The sequence below is a fragment of the Capsella rubella genome, unplaced genomic scaffold, assembly GCF_000375325.1.
Source record: "Capsella rubella cultivar Monte Gargano unplaced genomic scaffold, Caprub1_0 scaffold_1, whole genome shotgun sequence".
Classification (NCBI taxonomy): Eukaryota; Viridiplantae; Streptophyta; class Magnoliopsida; order Brassicales; family Brassicaceae; genus Capsella; species Capsella rubella.
The window spans coordinates 12348590-12370683 of record NW_006238923.1 but is presented as its reverse complement, the minus strand read 5'-3'; the positions used below and the strand labels follow the sequence as shown (position 1 = coordinate 12370683).

Genomic DNA, 22094 nt, shown 5'->3' with positions numbered 1-22094 from the left:
TAACAATTAAAGATAAAGAAAATGCAAAAAGAAATTCCTTAAGGTGAACTATTTGTTACGTTTACAAATGATTTTACCTATTATAAAATCGAAACCAATTATCAGTTTTGTTATTTTTTGGATGGTATTATGATAAAGTTTCTCCTTGCGATAGTATAGCAAAGTACCAAGTCGTTATTTGCAATTTTAAGATTAGATTCTAATATATTTAAAAAAAATTTTTGGGCCAAAAACTTGATTCATAAATCATAAATATTAGTACAAAGAGAAGGATACATAAATCCAAAGTTTAAGAACAAAAAGAAGCAAGGCATCTCAAGATAGATAATATGAGTTAAAAAATAACCCAAGAGAGCTTTGAAGCAAACGCTAATAAGCTAGTTAACACATGTGATATCAAAGTTTGTCTAACAGATTTCCACGATGGGAGATGGTAGACAAGTTGGTCATAGTCACAAGAATAAATGAAGTTGATAAGGTGGTTATGGCCATTAGTCCCGTTGGCATGAGAAACGCTACATCAAGAAGTATATACAGGTCTGGCTCAATTAGGTTGGACAAGGGGGCAGCGGTGCAAAGGCCGTTTACTTCTAAAAACTATTCTAAGATTATGGGACCCATTTTTATTGTAAAGTAGTCGAATAGGTGACCGAAAATAACTTTAGGTCTATTTTTCATTTTTTGTTTTTTTCAAATGTGAAAATGCTAATTTATATATAAAGATATCTTAAAAATCATGTTTTATAGGCCCAAAAATTGAATTTCTTTAGCATAAATTAGATAAAAGGCCAAAAACATTTTTCGCCCAAGGGGATTCTAATTTCTTGAGCCAGAGCTGAGTACATCAATAGTTATTAAAAAATATATATAATAATAAACCATTTTATTTCAAACAAAATGTCTTAGCTATTCTCTGAACCCGATTCTTTAGCGTAATTTGATATGGTATATGATCAGAGTCAACCTTGCTTTTGAAAAAATAAAATAATTAAGAAGAAAATCTCTTTAGTTCGACTAAAAATATTATTTAGTTTATGTGAAGATCCATATACATGCACCAATCTATATAAAAATATTTGTGTGTCAAAATAAAAATTTATTAATATATATGGAAGATCCACCAATTGTAAACTTCTTTTTGACAATCACAAAAAACTTTATGTTCTATAAATATAGGTCTACGAGAAAAACGCTACAGCAAGAAGTATATACATGTCTCGCTCAACTAGGTTGGATAAAGGGGCAGCGGCGCAAAGGCCGTTTACTTCTTAAAAACTATTCTAAAATTATGGGGCCCATTTTTATTGTAAAGTAGTCGAATAGGTGACCGAAAATAACTTTAGGTCTATTTTTCATTTTTTGTTTATTTTCAAATGTGAAAATGCTAATTTATATATAAAGATACCTGGTGGCCATGAGGGCATGTGGGCCACAAGAGAGCCTACATGCCAGATTGGGCCCATAGGAGAGAGGTTAGGGTCGATGTGCTACAGCGCTGTAAGGTTGCCATGTGGTGGAGTGTGCCATGTGGCGGAGTGTCCCACGGGGCCGGTTGTTACATAAAAGTCGACTTTTAATGTAACAACTTGTCCAGTGGGACACTCCGCCACATGGCACACCCCGCCACATGGGAATCTTACAGCGCTGCAGCGCATCGACCCTAACCTCTCTCATGTGGGCCCAATCTGCGTAGTCTTCTGGCCCGCAGCTCTCTGGCCCACCAGGTAAGTTATTGGTGCGCTTGGCGTTCCTCGAACCCAAGACCTCACCCTTTAACAACCTTCCCACCATGGAAGCTGTTACCAACTGACCTCCACAACATCACAACCCGCCCTTCCATGGAAAAGACAAAACATCACAACTTACCGTGGAATCTAATTAAAGGCTCAAGAGGATGATCTAGGAATTCATGTTCACACAATTGATTAAACACACAAATCAATCAGCATGCAATCCACATCATCATTTCTCATAAACAAAATTCACACATCACATTAAAAAAAATCACCAGTTTACTCTCGCCCTAGAACCGTAAGGGCTCTGATACCAAATTGAAAGAACCCATCCCGTTTTTTCTTTTAACATGCAAACCGGATTAACCTAATCAACTCAAACCAGCTAAACCGGCCCTAATTAATTTAAATCAATTAAACCAAACAATTCCAACAATAATTCAAGAACACCAACGAGCCCCTAGATCATTCTCCTCTCCTCGCCATGATTCCACGGATCACACTTTTTCTTTACCTGCATCACAGAAAGAGATTCATAAGTATTTCATAAATACTTAGTGAGGGCGATCCTCCCATCTACGAGCTATACAAACAAGCAATGAGATAACATCAACATATATAACATAAACAAACCATCCAGCAAGCTAAACATCCAATAACACTTCCAGTTCACCTACAAATCATCACCTAGAACCGTAAGGGCTCTGATACCAAATTGAAAGAATCCATCCCATTTTTTTCTTTTAACATGCAAACCGGATTAACCCAATAAATTCAAAACCAGTTAAACCGATCCTAATCAATTTAAACCACTAAACCAGCTAAACCGACCCTAATTAATAATAATAAATTAAACCAAACAATTCCATTAAACCAAACCAATCAACAACTATTTCAGAAACACAATCACCCTATCATGCTTCTAAATTCCAGTCTAATAACCTAAAAATTCCAACAATAATTCAAGAACACCAACGAGCCCCTAGATCATCCTCCTGTCCTCGCCATGATTCCACGTCACACTTTACCTGCACCACAAACACAATGAGATGCATAAGTGTTTCATAAATACTTAGTGAGGGCGATCTTCCCATCTACGAGCTATACACACAAGCAATGAGATAACACCCACAAATATAACATAAACAAACCATTCTGCAAGCTAAACATCCAATAATACTTCCAATTCACCTACAAATCATCATAAACAGGTCCCTCAATCTCAATCGCTTAGATAAGCTCATGGTCACGCACTCACCTTAACAAGGTGATTTGAATAACGAATACAACCAGAAAAGACTCTGTTCGCGACTGCAACAGCCAAACAACGCCCTACAACAATCCACAGAAACAAAATCTCTGTAAACCAAAATGGACAGAAACAACAGAAAAATTACAGCCGCCGAAACGAAGCCCTAAACCAGAAACCAACCGTTAACTTCTGAATCCCTTCGGTTGAAAGCAAGACCTAGACGTCACTAAGCTTCCCACAAAACTGCCGATCAAAGAAACGATGAAACCACGATCGCACTTACAAACTCCGCTGATCCTAGATCGCAATAGAGAAGAAGCGTCTCACCAAACTGCATAAAACTCACTGATTTTAAATCGTAATTCACTTCTGTAAAAAGGAAAATCAACCTACACGCCTTAATAGCAAACCTACCAAATTTCGTTACCTTTCGATAAGATTTGATACGTCGTAACTCTATTATACCAAGACGTGACGAATCTGCTTCCCTTGCCTTAAACACCAAAGCAAAGCTAACCCTCTCCTTTTCACAAGTGAACTTCTCATTCTCATTTTCTCAAACTAAATTCTCAGAAACAAGCAGTGACAAAACAAAAGAGAGAAGAGGCGTTCCTTATAAAAATAGGGTTTTTGGTTTAATCTGATTAAACCAGGATTTAACTAAACCAACATTAATTAAACTTCTTTTGATTCAATTGACAAATCGACCAGTTTAGGAAATCAACCGGAATTAAACCGACTCCACCCTCAAGTCTCCTAGGAAATCAACCGGAATTAAACTTCTTATACACACTCAAGTCTCCTATTATTTTCCAGAACACGGGCGTTACACAACACAATAAAAAAATTTATTTTATCAAGAAAAATATTAATTATAAAAATACTTACACAAGTATTAAACTGGAGAAAAAAAAGTTGAAAAGTTCTTGTGTATGTTTGAAATTTTTTGGAAGAAAGTCTTGAAATTTTCTTTAGGTTATTGAGGATCGACGTCCTATTTCTCACCGAGAAGTATGGCATCATATCAGATCTACGTAGAACTTCAACCTCGTTAAATATATCCCGGAATCGATAATTCTAAACTTATTTCCACCCAAATCCAAAGTTCTATTGCTATTTCCTCCTCAAAGTATCGAATATCATCTATTGCCCCATTAATCAAAGTTGATGAGGTTTATTGTTGGTTTAATATTTTCTTAACCAACTAAAGAATTCTATTAACCAAACTAAACCTTATTTCAACCCGATTTCAAAACTGAACACAACAAACCGTAAAATTAAACACCCCAATCGACAAAGCCAAAATTGAACAATCTATGATTGAGAGCACAGTAGATTGATCGGTCCAATGACCATCGACAGACTCCGGTGTAAGGACCACGACCTTGCAACTCATAAGAACCAAGCTCGAAGAGCTTTACTCTGGTCTCGCTGTTTTAGAGAATCTCAATTCTGGATTCGACCCATCTCTCTCTGGCTTAATCTCACCCATTCTAATATTTCTTGTGAACCTTGCCTAATTCCTACAGTGAGAAGTTTCTCATGCAAAGTGATTTAGATGTTATGGCTGGGAAGTTTGATGTACATATTATGTGGCTTCAATAGCTCTCGATATGTGCGGTTTGAAAGGAAATTTGGGACGAGGTTGAAGTTCTGTGTTGATTTGGTACGATGTCAATTGATGATGAAGCTTTTGTTTTAACAACAACCTCGTGACATAGCGCAAGTTTTAACCTAATTGTTATTATTAAACCAAGAAATGAAACCAATAGAGAGAGAGAGAGATCCCAATACTCATCCTTCTCAATACTAGATAATTTAATATCCTAACTTTACAAATCTGTTGAGGGAAAAAAATTCCAAATTTTTATTTGTACTTTTTTATATTTAAATTTATTTTGCTTAGAATTTCACCTTGCAGTCTTCAATCTTTTAATTTTTAAGAAAAAAAAAAAGAAAAAGAAAAAAAAAGCTGAGTCATTAATCACATCTCACTCCATCCTCTTTATAAAAGGAGCTACGAACTCAAAGTAAATCATTCATTCTAATTGCAATTCACTTAAGTCCATGCATGGACATAGAGAAACAAAGCAGCGAAAAAATGGCAGAGGAGGAGATTGAAGCTGAAGTAGAGATCAAAACTACGGCTTCTAAGTTTCACATGTTCGCGAGAAGACCGCAACACGTCTCCAAAGCCACTCGTTACATTCAGGGATGTGATCTGCTCGAAGGAGAGTGGGACAAAGTTGGAAGCATACTCTTGTGGAAGTTAATAGTTGGTAATGAAAATTACATATAATTTTAGGCAAGAAGATAAACTTTTCAGTATGGTTTATATATAAACGCCTTTTGGTGCAGATGGAGAGCCAAGAGTGTCGAAGGATCGGATCGAGGTGATGGATATGGAGAAGAATATGATTCAATGGAGGGTTTTAGAGGGACCTTTGAAGAAAGAGTACAAGAGCTTCTTGAAAACGATGAAGGTGAGCCCTAAGCATGGAGGGATTGGGAGTGTGGTGAAGTGGAACATGAAGTATGAGAGGATTCATGAGAAGGTGCCTCATCCAGAGAGGCTGCTCCAGTTCTTCGTTGAAATGATTAAGGAGGTTGACCAATACCTCTTGTGTGAGGAATAATAAGGGACTCTTTTGCTTGGCTTGAGTGTTATTGTGTGTGTGACGAGTCCTCTTGTGTATTGTATGTCTTTCTCAGTAATGTAATATCTCTAAATAAAACCTAAAACCTTAATATCCCTTAGATTAAATCGTTTTGCAATTCTATAGATTTGAGTCGTCATCAAAAGCTAGCTTATTTTTTTTTAGGGATTGGTTGCTCTCATGCATCAGTAAATAACACCCCGAACTCACAAAAAATTTAAATGCCCAACCTAAACTATATGAAACCAGCCAAAATCAACATATACTGAAACAGTGTTAGTTAACGGCGATGAGTCAACCGACACCGAGGCAATGACGGAACATCAGAGGTGAGTAAATATGACGTCGTTTCTTGAGTTTAGGATTCTCGAATCAAAGTATTGCTAAAAGCAAACACTCATCGAATCTTCAATTTGAGAACCCTAAACTCACGAAACAACGTCATTTTACTCAACTCCGATGTCATGTCATTGAGACGGTGTCGGTTGACTCATCGCTGTTAAGTGGTTAACTAATATCGTTTCGGTATATGTTGATTTTGGTTGATTTCATATAATTTAGGTTGAGAATTTGAATTTTTGAGAGTTTAGGTTGCTATTTGTCGGATATTATAGTTTGGGTATGAAAATACCGCCAACAAATAGTCTGGGTTGATTTTTTTGCTATTTCCCCGCAGCAATGACTCTAACAAAAGGATTGGAATCACAAGGATTTTTCAGAAGTGTTATATCATTCATTATTGTAATATCGAGGAAACCAAAACAAGCGGGAACCATTTTTTTTTCTTTTTGTAACCAAACCAAAATCTTAAAATTATGAATCATTTATAAGTTAAATCGGACGGTGAAACATGACCGACTAAGGTGAACTAGCCAGCAATTGAACGGCTTTCGAGGTTTATATTTTTGGCCGAGTTGAGTTACAAACAGATTTTTATGGCTTCAGTTTGCGCAAATCTCATAAATAGCGCGAAAACCAATTTTATTTCTAAGTTTAGCCTATAATCTTCAAAGCTTCAAAAATAACACTGTATTTTAAAATAAAAATTAAATTAAATTAAACTCTAAACTCTAATCCTACCCTTAAAAACCATTTCGTAAATCTAAAATAGTCAATCCAAACCTGAAAATGTTTTTAAGAAAATTAAGAATACTGTAGTATGATATATTATAGGTTTGAGGAGTGTATGATATAAATGTCTATAAAACTTTTTTTACTGCTACCTTAGGATATCTCTCATATAATAATTTACAGATTATTCAAAAAAATATTTATTTATCAAATAATTTTAGGATATAAGATTAGAATAAAACATTCACACGGTTAACATTCATACAAGATTTAGGAATTGATTTCAATGGTTATTCATAAGTAATAACTAATAAGAGAATATATATATATATATATAGGAAATACAATTATGGTTCAGTTTGGCGAACAAAGTTATTGAATTTTTTTTAGAATATTCTAATGGGTCCTATATATATATATTATATATATGATAGAACAGTCACAAAAATTAAAAGATTAACATACGCACTCGATGTTATTTGGCTTTAGTAAGATAACAAAACTAATTACAAAGAATATCATTATTTTTAGGACACCAGAAAAAATATTTGTTTTGGCGGAACATAATAAACGTCAGCCACTAAAGTTCCAAGTTTTTATGATAAAGCTATAGCAAATCATGTAATTATTGACAAACCCATGAGTACTTAGCTTCTACAAATGATGTTTAAGAGATAAGATTGTTATCTTTAGATTTTGATTGTGATGGGAAATAAAATATTTAAATACTTTGGAGATGAAATGAATACTATCAAAAGCTAGAGATTGAAAAGGAACCACGCACGACAATAATGATTTTTGTTCTCATTCAATCAAAGGTCAAATGATTTTTAGTTTAGTGTAAATAATTTTCTATTTTAGGTTTCTGGTAAACACTAGATACAAGTAAAAGAAAGAAAACATTGGCCAAAAATTAAATCATTTCAGAATATCTTATTATATAAAATTTATTTTTTACATAATAGTGACGACGTATGTCACGCCTATCGATCATATAATAACACTTGCCAATTTTTATACTTACTCTGTTCCTAAGCATGGAGGGGTTGGGAGTGTGGTGAAGTGGAACATGAAGTGTGAGATGATTCATGAGAAGGTGGTTCACCCAGAGAGACTGCTCCGATCCAGTTCTTCGTTGAAATGATTAAGGAGGGACTCTTTTGCTTGGCTTTATTGTATGTGCGTGATGAGTCCTCTAGTATATGAGTAATGTAATATACTAATATCTCTAAATAAAACCTAAAATCATATTGCAATTTAATAGATTTGAGTCGTTCTCAAAAGCTAGCTAATTTTTCTTTAGGGATTGGGTTGCTCCCAGGCATTTATGATTCATAGTCCATCAAATTAGGGATTGTGTTCGACCACTTTTTTTTTTTTTTTTTTTTTTTGTAGGCAAACCAAAATCTGAAAATTATGAGTTATTTATAAGTTAAGTCGGACGGTGAAAGAGGACGGATTAAGGTGAACTAGCTAGCGATTGAATGGCCGTCGAGGTTTATATTTTTGCCGAACCCCCACCAAAACGAAAATCATACCGAACTGAGACCAAGTCAAGTAATAAACATATATTAATGGTTTCAGTTTGCGCAAATCTCATAAGTAGCGCAAAAAAAAAATATTTTTAAATTTAGCATTCGTTATCTAAAGTTTCAAAAATGGCACTATATTTTATAATTAAAATTTCAAACTTAATTCTAAATTCTAAACTCTAATTCTACCTCTAAAAACCATATCGTAAATATAAAATAGTTAATTCAAACCTGAAAATGTTTTAAAAAAATTGAGAATATTATGTTGTACTGGTAATTAGTATTATACTATAAGTTTGAGGAGTGTGTGATATAATTATCTATAAAACTTGTTTTACTGCTATTTTAGGATATCTCTCATATAGTTTACATATTATTCAAAACAAATCTATGTGTTGATCAAATAATATTAGGATATATATATGAGGAGAATAAAACATTTACACGGTTAACATTCATACCAGATTTAGGAATTGATTTCCAATGTTATTCATAAGTAACAACTAACAATTATGGTTCAGTTCTAATGCGATTCTAATCGGTCTTTTATTTAGCTTTGTAAAGAAAAGAAAAACACTAATTACAAAAAAAAAACTCATTATTTTTAGGACACCAAAAAAAAATCTTTGAATCATTTACGAGAATGAGTATGACAATCAGTGGTTTGACAAATCACTAAAGTTCCAAGTTTTTATGATAAAGCTATAGCAAATCATATAATTATTGACAAATCATTTTATGAGCACCTTCTACAAATGATGTTTAAGAGATAAGATTGATATCTTTAATATTTCATTGTGATGGGAAATAAAATATTTTAATACTTTGGACATGAAATGAATACACTGACATGAAAGCATGCATAGCTTTTTGTTCTGTCATTCAATCAAGGTCAAATGATTTTTAGTTTACGGCAATTAATTTTCTATTTTAGGTTTCTGGTAAACACTAGATACAAGTAAAAGAAAGAAAACATTGAGCCAAAAATTAATTCATTTCTGAATTTTAAATATTTTATCATATAAAATTTGGTTTAAAAACTAGTTATTTAAATAATAGTGACACATGTCTCATCTATCGATCAGATAATAACACGTATCAACTTTTTGTATATAACTATTTATATTTTATTTTATAATTTTAAAACTAGTTTGACATGAGATACAAATACAATTGTTATTTATGAGATTACAAAATTGTTTAGCGAAACCTGAATAAAAGGAGGGTTTAGCGATTGTTTAGTGACTTCCTTTGTAGTCGCTAATTCGCTATTTTCTTGTAGTATATACAATTAGAGCGTTACATGTGTTCAACAAACACAGTAGTATAGAGAATAATATGCACTATTCATCTCTTATAAAACCGATATTTGTTTAGATTCTCATTGAGACGTATACAAAAAATAAAATAAGTTCGACCAACAATTATACCCAACGTAGTTTAAATGAATCATGTATATATAAGTAAGACTTCACTCTCTTCTTATTGGTACGTTTAGTATTTATTTTTTAATTATAATATTTATTTTTAATTAAACCAAATATTTAATACATTTAATTATATATTTTAAATTCATATTTTAAATCTACATTTTACTACTGAATTGTAACTGAAATAATATAAATTGTGAATTGACTTTTTGTTTACTCTATTTAGTTTTAATTAACACACAATAAATTATTATTATAACTCCTCTAATTTAATTATTTTAGAAATGTAACTTACATCACTTTTTATCCTATAAATAACCATTCTCACATCCTCCTCCACCACATCTCATACCCTCAATATTTTCTTTTTTTTTTAGTTTTTAATGTTCTTGCATGTGTTGAAAACTCAATTAAGATATCATTGTAAGAGATTGATTATATATTTGGTTTAACTATATTTTACTTTTTCAAGTTTTTTTTGTTTTTATGTATTTCTTTCTTTCTTCATTGTTTTCTTATATATTTAAATAAATAATACATACTAATGATATTTTCTAGCTATAATAAAATGATATTATCGATGGAGATTCAAAAATATTGATTTCCGACCATCGCACAATAAGAAAATCAAGCTAAAGAAAGCATCTTCATTCTTTAGTTTGGATGTTTGTTTATTTCTTACATATCCATGTATATTTATTTTATTTAGAAAGTATGTAATTTTTTAACAAATGAAATTTTTGTCTATCAAATCAATTATTCTTAACTCTTTCTTACCTCCAAAAAAATTGTAATACATTTTTTACAATAATAATTATTATACTTAGTTTGTGATTCAACATATAATGATATAAAGATCAGTATAGTTATTATTAACTTCAAAATTTATACTTGATTTTCTATATAAAAAAACAATATAATGTTCAATATTCTATCTATTTTGTTTTGGTGAAATTCGATATTCTATCTATTGTACTAAAAGAAGAGAATTTTTGAGAAATGCCCCTTTTGGTGTATTATCAATTGATAATCATGTTGTTTAAGCAGGGACTAAGTGGTAAATATGAGTTGGATACACCTGAATCAAGCTTAAGATGGATGTTTAGCTTTAAGTTCAAATTTTCATTTACTTTATAAGGAATAAAGTCGTCCCTAAGTATTATCGACACTATTTCATCACGATTTGAGACAATACTTAGGGACGACTTTGTTCCTTATAATATTATGACGAAACAATTATGAATTTATGTCAAAAAAATGTTACGAAATTGTATCTACGAAGTCACAAATTTGTGATTAAATATTTTAGTCTCTAACAAAAGTCACAATGATTCAATTTTCCATGCAAAACCTAAAGATTGAAACTGAAAACATGATATAAATTGGGTGACTTTTGGTTTTGTCTTTTGTATGTTCAATCAAGATAAAATCAATCGTCCAATGTAAAGGTCAAATCATGAAATAATTTTTCTATTTTGGATATCAGCAATAAACCTGAATAGAATCCACTAATTAAAAAAATAATTCTTCTACTTTTTTGATACCAAAAAAAAAATTTGGCTCAAAAGATAAGAAAGATGCAGCTTAAATCTTACAAGGAAATCATTACCAAAATAAATATTTTTAGGAAATTGCAATTATTGTATATCTTTTTATTTTCTAATTTTATATTTCTACAAACTCTACCAAGAAGAGAAATTACAATTAACAAGAACAAAAATATACAAACTAAGGTAACATAGGATCAAAATACCACCACATGATAAAAAAGGAGATATATCATAACCAAAGAACCTAAAGAATCAATATACAAAATGAGGTGTTAAAATCTTTGCAATAGAGGCAGAAAAGACCGGCAATAAGATCCAAACCACTCATCATAAGAGGAAATTTGGGAAACAGAAACTGCTCCATAACAACCCATCAAAACAAGATTCAGTTGTAGAAGCTTTTCTCTTTAATTTCTCTTCAACATGCTGCCAAAAAAAAAACCAGACTAAGAAATTTCACTTTTAGATATCGATCATGAATGTGTATTAGAATTTTTCTACATCGAGATTTTGATAAATTTTAGACTAATATATAATAAATAAATCTCTCTACTCATTGTCGATTCATTTACTATAATAGATTTCATTGTAGATACAATCAAATACATTCCGGTTCACTTCTCTCTCTCTCTCTCTCTCTCAAGAACAATTATCAAGGCATTCAAGATCAACACGATATCTTGTATTGGTAAAGCCACGATTCACCAACATTAGGAACCCTCTGTTTGTAGCTTCTATGGGTGTGAATGATTACAGCGGTTGGAATGGACAAATCTGTCAGGAGTTTAGTCCACTCTATTTTTAGGGTGGACAACAAACCGCAATGGTCCAGCTTTATTTGTACATAAAAACGGTCTGCACTTGGTTTACAGCGGGTTTTCTTTTGTTTCCTTTAAAACCGCACCACTACGGACACAATTAGTGAATGGTAAATAAAAAGCGGTTCGATCCATAAATTATTTTGTCCGCTCAAACCGCTGTAACCATTCACACCCTGTGTTTAGGCATGTTTCTATTTGGTGTTGTTGTCACTCTCTCACTCCCGACCACCGCAATTATTGGAATACAAACCAATATCCCACATCGGAAGATTAGAAAGAGAAGTTTCTAATATATAAGTCAAGTCCAACTCCAATTAGTATGAGGCCTTTTGGGAAGGAGCCCAACAAATCCGTGCGGGCTTGAGTTATAGGTCCAAAGCGGACAATATCATACTAATGGAAAGTTGACTTTGGTTAAAGAACCCAACAATTGGTATCAGAGCCTAGGTCAAGATTGTGAACCTGGATATGGTTTGAGGGGGAGTATTGGAATACAAACCAATATCCCACACCGGAAGATTAGAAAGATAAGTTTCAAATATATAAGTCAAGTCCAACTCCAATTATTATGAGACCTTTTGGGAAGGAGCCCAACAAATCCGTGCGGGCTTGAGTTATAGGCCCAAAGCGGACAATATCATACTAATGGAAAGTTGACTTGGGTTAAAGAACCCAACAGCAATAACCAAGTGATGTCGTTATAATCTTTGGCGATGTTTCATCTACTTAAATCTAACAGATACTTCCCTCTAACAAGATCTTTGGTCTATAGTTGGTCTTCATTGGTTCCAATTAACTTTTAAAAAGTGTATTCAATAAAATATTTTAAGTTATTTGTGTAAAATTTATGAAATCTTATGTTATTCAATAATGAATTTAAAAATCTAAATAATCCAATGTTACTGAACTAATAATTAAGAAGTATATTTTAAAATCTAGTAATTCTTGTCCAAAAAAAAAAAACTAGTAATTAAAAACAGTTTATAGATTTGAGTAGTTTTTTTTTTGTTGACAGATTTGAGTAGTTGTTATTATGAGGATTTGAGAGGAATTCTTTAATTAAAAATACATAAATAAATATTTCATAATTTTAGAGTTTTAGCTGAGATTTGAATGGTTTTACAAGCTTCCCTAAAATCATCAAAATCATTTAAAAAATCATGAAAACTCAAATTATTTAAAATACTAGATTATGAGTTTCGGTATACTCAGCCTCTTTAATATTAAATCGAAACTTGTCATATTGTCACAACGCTTCGCACCCTCTCATAAGACTTGTCATGGTTCATCCTCTCGCGCTAATGAGTAATGATAGAAGATTTTGCTATTGTCGAATCTCTTGGTAGGAGTTAGAACCTTTCGATTATGACTCTTGTAAAGGTTATCTTTAAACGGTGTTCAAATCTTTGGATAGGAGTTTTATCTATGTTCTCGGATTGGTTCAATCTAGCATCTTCAAGATTTGGTTGTAACTTCAACATTTCATAAATATGAACACCTATATATAGCATCTCATGATGTTTTTAAGATTGGGTATATCTTTGTTGTATTCAGTCAAGTTTGGATGTCTTTTAACATCCAATCATGTTTTATCAAAAAGCTTATCGAACTTTTAAATGCTCTTTTTGGCTTTTAGCTCAATACTTTTCAACAAGAACATTTTATAAAACATAAAAAACAATTTTATCCTTACTAATTTAATTACTTCAATATAAGAATGTCTAACTTTATAATCTTTTTTTTATCTAAATATATACTAACCGTTGTATCACAAGAATTTAGGGGAGTGTATTTAAAGTGGAATTTCAAGTGATTTGTAAAAAGTTTACAAATCTAGTGTTATTCAATCATGAATTTTAAAAAGTCTCATGAAATCCAGTGTTATTGAACTAATCATTTTAAAATCCACCTTAAAATCCACTGTTATTGAAAACAGTTTGTGGATTTGATTTTAAATTATTTCAGAGGATTTCAGATAACTTCCTTACTTAAAAATATAAGAATCTAAATCTCATAGTTTTAGGTGGGATTTGAAAGGATTTTACATAAATCATATGAAGTTACCGAAAATCATCGAAATCTCAATAAAACTCAAATCTCTTAAAATGTTACTTTGAATACACCCCCTTAGTTTCGACGAGTAATTTAGAATTTGACTTTGTGGGAGCCCTAGGATGTAGTGACTTCATGTAGATTTTTAATACACCCTCTCACAATTAAATTTGGAAAATACCCCTAAAAAGAATGATTGACGAATGCTATAACGTTACGGATTTTCATTTGAAATGGAAACCAAAATGGTTATCATTTATCATATGCGATATTAATGTAGAGATGCCTAAATGCTTTTGTTCTTTAATTAGGTATTGTGTGAATCTTGATACAAAAGAATTAGGGGGTGTATTGAAACTAGGATTTTAGAAGATTTTAGATTGGTGAATTTTTCGTCTTTTTACTTTGTTATAGCTAATCAAACAAATTAATTCTTCTAAGAACAATACTTTGAAAACGTATAGAGAAACACAGACAGTTACGCTTGGAACGCGCCAAGCAAACGCTTTTTCCTTCGATCTTTATTAACAAAATTTATCTTTTCCTAGGATACAATTTTGTCTCGGCTCTTACTCAATCTATTCCTCCCAATAGAATTGAACCCGACTAAAGAACGAGCACTAAAACCTATCTCTCCTACACCCGTGTAGTCCCAAGAGAAAATAAACACTCACCTTCTCAGCTTTTTGTTTTGCTAGCTTCGAAGTTTACAATCACGTACAAAGAGTCTAAAGTGTTCAAAGTGGCTCGTGGCCAACCCTAGACTATTTATACTAACTACTCGAAACCCTAACCCTAGGATCTTCGAGGATCTCACCGAAACGGAATATGCTTGCTTGTCAAGCTCATCCTTTCCTTATTTGATGTGAAGAATATTCACAATATCTTCACACGCAATTCGTCTCTATCTTTGCTGCCAAGCAAGAAATCTTCCTTAGCACGTCACTCCATCCACTTAAGCTTTGCCACGTCATCCTACGACTCCATGTCATCAACTTCAAGTGTCTGATGTGATCCCAGGCGTCTGATGTGATCTCAGGCGTCTGAACAGATGCAGCTTCCTGATCTTCACATCAAGCTATTCTGGAACTGCATCTTCATACTTGAGTTCACTTCTTGGATGAATCATTTTATTCGCTCCCTCTTTTTCTAATCGATCAGAATGTACCATGCATCTACGTACTAATAAAATAAATAAAATGATAAAATCTAATCCTTAATCACTTTTTTATAAAGTCGAAACCATCACTTAAGCACGTCTAATTATAATTTTAAACTCTAATCAGTTTTTTGTAAATTCAAACCGACATATAATTTTGTTTGATTGTGAAATATAAATTATAATCCTCTATTATAAATCCAAACCGACATATAACCTCGTTCTAAAACCTAACCATTTTTAATGAACCAAAATCAACATGTAACCTTAAACCGATATATAATCTCGTTTAAATGTAATTTATAAACCATAATATTCTCTTATAAGCCCAAACCGATATAATTGTTTCGTTTATAATTGTCACAAAAAAAAACATTGTCTCTTTCTTATATATCAAAACGGATATATAGACTCTGGATAAGTAATACTTTGGTTCACCCTTAGGGGTGAATCTCTCTTATTCACCCCCTCTTAATTAATCAATCAAAATATAACTATATGACATGTCATATTATATTTAAAAAAAGAAATCAAAATCAAAATCAGAAACTGAAACAAACCTTAATATTCTATGAACCCAAACCGAAATATAATTATAAACTCTAACCACTCTTGTATTAACCCAAACTGAAATATAATTTCCTTAGTAAAATATCTTGCATAATTTGTTTCCGTAATTTGTTTTATTTTTCTGATTTCAATTTTGATTTATTTTTTTAAAAAAGAAAAAGATATGGCATATTGTTGTATTTTTCCTGGATGAACCTAAGTATTTTCCTGGATATATTGTTATATGATTTAATTTAACGATTTATGTTAATCTTTGTTATACAGATAAATAATTTTAATTTAACTGATCAGGTGTCAAATTCTAATTGCTTATAAAGAATAGAAATGAATCCTAGAATTCACTCGTAGAGGGAAATTGTAACGCCCGTCTCCGGCTTTTCTTGGATGGTATCCGGAAGCCTATTGTCGAGTATATGTGTAAGTTTATCGAAGGATTTTTCCATGATCGAGAAAATGTTAGATGTGATCGAAGGTTTATCGATAAGGATCGGTATTAGCGGATGGAAATCCGAATATTCGGTGAGGATCGATGTATTGTTCGGTTGGTTCGGACAAGAGTGTCTTTCGGACATGTTTTGTCGGAAGCTTATCTAGAATGCCGAATTTTCGGATGGTTGTCGGAAGCTATCGATGTCCGGACAGAATTGGTCGAGTGGCTATCGATAAAGTGCTAGTCCGTGGGCTTTCTATCGGCCCAAACTCGTGGCCTGCGAGTGTGGGTGCGAATAAAGGATATTAAGTCGAGTTTATCGACTAAGTGTTGGGATATGCGAATATTCTCGAGAGAATATCGGAGGATCGGCTGTTTACTCGAGAGTATAAAAGATGGCTCGATGGAACTAGGGTTTATCATTCGTTATTGTGCGTTTTGAGCGCCGTCAAGGAAGAGATCGAGAAAGAAGAGAAAAAGAGTGAGAGTTATCGAGAGTATTTTATGAGGATCGAGATCTTGTATTCTTGGATCGAGATCGACGATTATTGCGGATGAAGAATCCGGTGGAAACGTATGAAATAGTCTCGGTGGGCGAAACGATCGAGGTATAAACGGATCGCATCGAGAGGTGATGGACGATCGAAGATGTTCTATGGAGAAATCGAGGAACAGGTTTCTAAGTATGTCTTATCGAGAGTACTCGAGGGAGATTAATGGTATCGAGAGTGTGTACGTCGGTGGCCGAAAGATCGTTATTAAGAATCGTTAGATGGGCTATCTGGCGATATGTATGTTCGGATGGGAATCCTATTGCGATATCACGCGATACAGCTAGTGTGCCGGTGTAATAATCGAAGGATGGTTGAAGCGTGTATGATCGGATCGAGAATGACTGATGATTGGCGACCAAGGGTCGAACGTAGCAATTGGCGGAGAAGAATGTCCGCGGCTGGACGGATCAAGCATCCAGCCCATCTCTTATTGTTACTCGGTCACTTGGGGATGGTTGGTTGTGTGACTAAGAAACAATAAGGGATGGTGAGCGATGAATGAAGGAGACGTGTTCGGTGATGCGAGAATGGAGTCATGAAGGCTGGATCATTAGCAAGGTTGATACGGATGGATGATGTGCGATTCAGAGACTCCGATTCGATAAGGTACACATGGAGGTAAATGTGTTCTTATTGTTGATTGTATGGAGTTATGTTCGTTATAAATGTGTTTAAAATGGTTTACGCATGTTTTTAAGTATGTTTTTATTAAGTTGATTTCTCGCCGGAAGTCTCGTCGGAATGTTTTCTCCGATGAATTTTTAGTTTCCGGGTTAGGGTGTTTCAGAAATCCAAACCCTTAAACCCTAATCGCCCTTAAACAAACAAATAAATTGATCAATTTTTATTCGTCGATGACCCTAACACAAACCATCTTGGTTACCTATCATGATGGACCAAGATACTGTACTCGTAGACTGATTGTTTTTATATACTGTACTCTAGAAGATACTGTAAGTTACGTAAACATGTTAAATACATCTGTATTCTTCTATATATACCAAACTAAAAAGTTGTCAACTACAAAAAAAAAAAAAAAAAAAAAAGTTGTCAACTACGTACTCATCACGCTAGGGTATCCTCATTCCAAAATAGTGCAATAATGTTTCAAGCTACCAGCATGACGGCTCCAAATACTCATTTGGTGTTTCCATGTTCGTGGAGACGACCACCTAGCTTGCCTTTTCGAAGTGCAAAAACCTTCAAGCCTCTCTCATGCCTCGAACTAAAAGGATGCAAAGGGTACATATATATCTAATTTTAATTTATAAGCCAAAACCTATACATTAGTGGGAAAATGGTTGGAAATTTGTCGGAAAATTTCCGACTATTATTTTGGTCGGAAATGGTGGTCGAAAATCGATATGTTTTCTTGTAGTGTAATCCTTAAAGTTTGTAGATATACATAAATGAGTTGATTGTATCATTTATTTTGCATCTTTAATTTGCATTAATTATATGTGATACAAAGGAATATTACATCACTTATAGAAATGATACTTGGAATACTTATGCAAATATTTAACATCGGTTTATTAACTACTATATACTCAGTCCATACTCATGCCGCTTGCCCTAGATTTTAAACTTTTATGAGGCCACAGTTTTGCTATGATACTGTGTGTAACGGGTTTTGATATATATAGTATTTGGACTTGCATAGTTCTTTTAACGAAGAAAATGGTTTGTGTGAGAATATTTTGACCTTTCTTTTATCTTTCTTTTATGATTTTATCATATGTGATATTTCTTTATGATTTTTTTTCTTTTTTAAAGATTAGAATTCTAAACATCAACAAAAAAGGAAAAAAAAAAAAAAATGAGTAGTTTATATTTTTTATAAGGAGACTTATATTTAAGGAGACTAATTAGTTTTTTCCCTCAAAGTTTTGCTATTTTATTGTTTATTTCTTGGTTGGGTTTTTTGTTAAAACTATACTATTTTCTTAGTACTTTAAATTATAAAAACAGGAAAAAAGGTTTTTTTTTTGCTTCAGACCACAATTTACGCGTAAAGAAGCCTAAGGTTAATTCAAAAATATAAGGCCATGCGATAGTTTTTTCAAATTATGTTCAAACATTAATTTATTTCTTTTGTAGGTTTTACTTATCATTATTTTTTTTTAGTTTTAAAGCACAATATGAATATGAATATGAAACACCATGAAATCATCAAAGTTAATGTTTTCACAAATTTATAGCTCCATGCTATCCTCTTCTCTAACTATGTAATAAATCAAATGTCTCTTATGTATACTTAACATTTCTACCGTGGCCAAGAGGGAGTGATTTGATATATTTCATATTTATATAAACTTATTAAATTTCCATATGGCAGAATGAATGGGTTCCATGAGATTGAACTTAAAGTTCGCGATTATGAACTGGATCAATTTGGTGTTGTGAACAATGCTGTTTACGCAAACTACTGCCAACATAGTAAGTTAACTTTCGTCGCTGTCTCAGATATGGAGTCGAGTTAGAGACTACTGCGTGGTTATACTATTAAGGATAAGATTTGCTAATAAATGGCTCTTATATAAGAGTCTCTCTAACAAATCTTAGCTCTAACATTTGTTAAGAGACCATTAATAATGACGGTCTAAGACTTATAACCTACATACAGTTCTCACCAAATATGTTTTGTACAACTTGTTTTCTTACTAAGGTCGACACGAGTTTTTGGAAAGTATCGGTATTAGTTGTGAAGAAATAGCTCGTTCTGGTGAAGCCTTGGCAATTTCTGAGTTGACAATAAAGTTCCTTGCACCTTTACGTGTAACTTTGACCACTCTTTTCCTAAAACTTGTTACATTTTAATTTATAGTCTCAAAAGTTTTGTATATTTGACTAATTGATTTCTCTGAGCAGAGTGGATGCAAATTCGTGGTGAAATCGAGGATAACGGGAGTAACTATTGCGCGCGTTTACTTTGAACATTTCATTTATAAACTTCCAAATCAAGAGGTTAGTTTTGTTGCTCCCGTCAAGCCTTTGTGTTGGTTTATTACTTGTGAGATCTAATTAGGATTGTTTTGGTGTGTGATGAACAAAGCAGCCTATTTTGGAGGCAAAAGGAACTGGTGTCTGGCTTGACAACAAGTACCGCGTTACTCGTATTCCATCTGATATACGATCAAACTTTGTTCACTTCCAACGCCAAGAAGATGATACTAATTAACTCTTTCCCACAGTCTTATGTTTTATATATCAGAGTGTGTAAGCTCATGCTGCATAATGGTGTGATATTATCTTGAGACAACTACTATCGAGAGATTAAAAATGATACTACAATGTTTGATATTTAGTTTTCAAGAATTGAATAGTCACTTGATCTTAGGAGGATAATAATCTATAAATTATATTAGACTATATTTCAAACCATTTATATTAAACTATGATTTCAAAACACAAATAAAACCTCTTCACATGCACCCGGCTATTTCAGCTCCGGCAAGAAGGACTACTTTTTTCATCGCGAATTGCTCGGCGCTTGAGAGGACCCCGGGTAGCTTTTCTGTGATAGGCTCCGAGTTTCCGACTCTACTAGGCCAAAATGAACAAAAAAGCGAGATGAACGTGCTATTTTCAAATCAGTTGGCTCCGTAGATTATGTAGTTCACTAAAGTGATTAGTGGTACTATCTGAAATTTGAATACCATATACCTAAGTCTGCCTTGTGAAATTTGGAATTTATTCCGAATTATTCGTTGCTCCAATCAAAACTACTATTGAGTACTATATATATGACTATTCGTTGCTGCAATCAAAACTACTATTGAGTACTTTATATATAACTATTCGTTGCTCATTAATGAACATGTGGAAATTATTTTCTAGCATGAATTATTCGTTGCTCCAAATTATTTTCAGCAATGTCTCAATCTGAATCATGTTTCATTTATAAGATTGTCTGATTAGCTAAGAACGTGTCTGATTACGATTGTTTCACACGCGAGGATTCCTCCTACTGAGTGATACGAGTAAAATGTTACAATTTTATTCACTCTCTAGTCTCTACCACATAGTATATTGTTATATTATTGAGTAGCATACAAAGTTGTGAATCCACGAGAAAAAAAGAACAAAACACTAAAGCAATCATCCGATCTAAGCAAAACAAAAGTTAGTAAGTTATGATTTGTAAAATTTAAACGAAAAGACTAACAAAACTAAAATTCAAACGTGATGTTGTGAAGATAGTGTTTTACCCAATGGAATGGCTTATCATTTTCTACGTACCTAGAGGCGATATAAACTTACGTGTAATTAAATAATTATGTTTCTTATTACGAAAATAGTGGTCTAAATGACGTTATACAGATTTTAGTTTAGTGTTATTAGGGAATTGTTTTTCATGAATGTAAAATGGGCAAATACTTGGGTTCACCACTAGGACTTATTCACCGGATTAGCCAATCAAAATACAACAATATGTCATGTCTTATTATATTTAAAAAATAAATCAAAAATAAAATAAACCTTAACCACTCTTTTATAAACCCAAACCGAAAATATAATTTCGTTTATTTATAAAATCTAAACACTAAAAACTATTTTATTAACCCAAACCGAATTATAATTTTGTCTAATTACAAAATCTAAACCCTAACCACTATTTTGTCAACCCAAGCCAAAATATAATTTCGTTGAATTACAAAATCTAGACTCTAACCATTATTTTGTCAACCCAAACCGAAATATAATTCCGTTTGATGACAAAATCTAAACTCTAACCACTTTTTTATAAACCCAAACCGAAATATATTTTCTTAATAAAAATCTTTCAGAATTTGTTTTATTTTTTATTCTAATTTTGATTTACATTTTTAGATAAAAAATTAACATGGCATATTGTTGTATTTTGATTGGTTAACTAAGAGGGGGTGAACAAGAGTAGTTCATCCCTAGGGGTAAACCCAAGTACTTTTCATGTAAAATTTATTCACCAAGAAAACTGTTTTACAATAAATGCATTTTGCATCCAAATATTCATCTGTAATCCTCTATATATATAGTGAAACCAATATTCACAAACCAAACAAAAAACTTGTTTGGCAATGTTTCAAACTACAGGCAAGACAGCTCCAAATATGCATGTGGTTGTTCCATATGTTCGTGGAGGCGACCACTTAATATCTTGCCTTTTCGAAGCGCAAAAGCCTTCAAGCCTTTCGCATGTCTCGAACTGAAAGGAAGCACAAGGTCCATCTCTCTAATTTTTTTTTTTTTTTTTGTGATAAACCCGATCGGCTGATCCGGTCAGCTCTGGGAGGATCACAC

At 32.7% G+C, this 22094-nt stretch overlaps 2 protein-coding genes across 2 annotated transcripts; both read left to right on the top strand.

The window, feature by feature from the left end:
* Positions 1-5085: 5085 nt before the first annotated feature.
* Positions 5086-5715, top strand: LOC17899263 (MLP-like protein 168). Its single transcript, XM_006304870.2, has 2 exons — positions 5086-5264; positions 5344-5715. Exons 1-2 carry the CDS (start codon positions 5087-5089, stop codon positions 5619-5621), a joined length of 456 nt encoding a protein of 151 aa, XP_006304932.1. The 5' UTR covers position 5086; the 3' UTR covers positions 5622-5715.
* Positions 5716-17913: 12198 nt separating this feature from the next.
* LOC17900552 (acyl-acyl carrier protein thioesterase ATL2, chloroplastic) lies at positions 17914-19992 on the top strand. The gene is made up of 5 exons (XM_006304538.1): positions 17914-18053; positions 19150-19250; positions 19480-19589; positions 19683-19778; positions 19870-19992. Exons 1-5 carry the CDS (start codon positions 17914-17916, stop codon positions 19990-19992), a joined length of 570 nt encoding a protein of 189 aa, XP_006304600.1.
* Positions 19993-22094: the final 2102 nt, after the last annotated feature.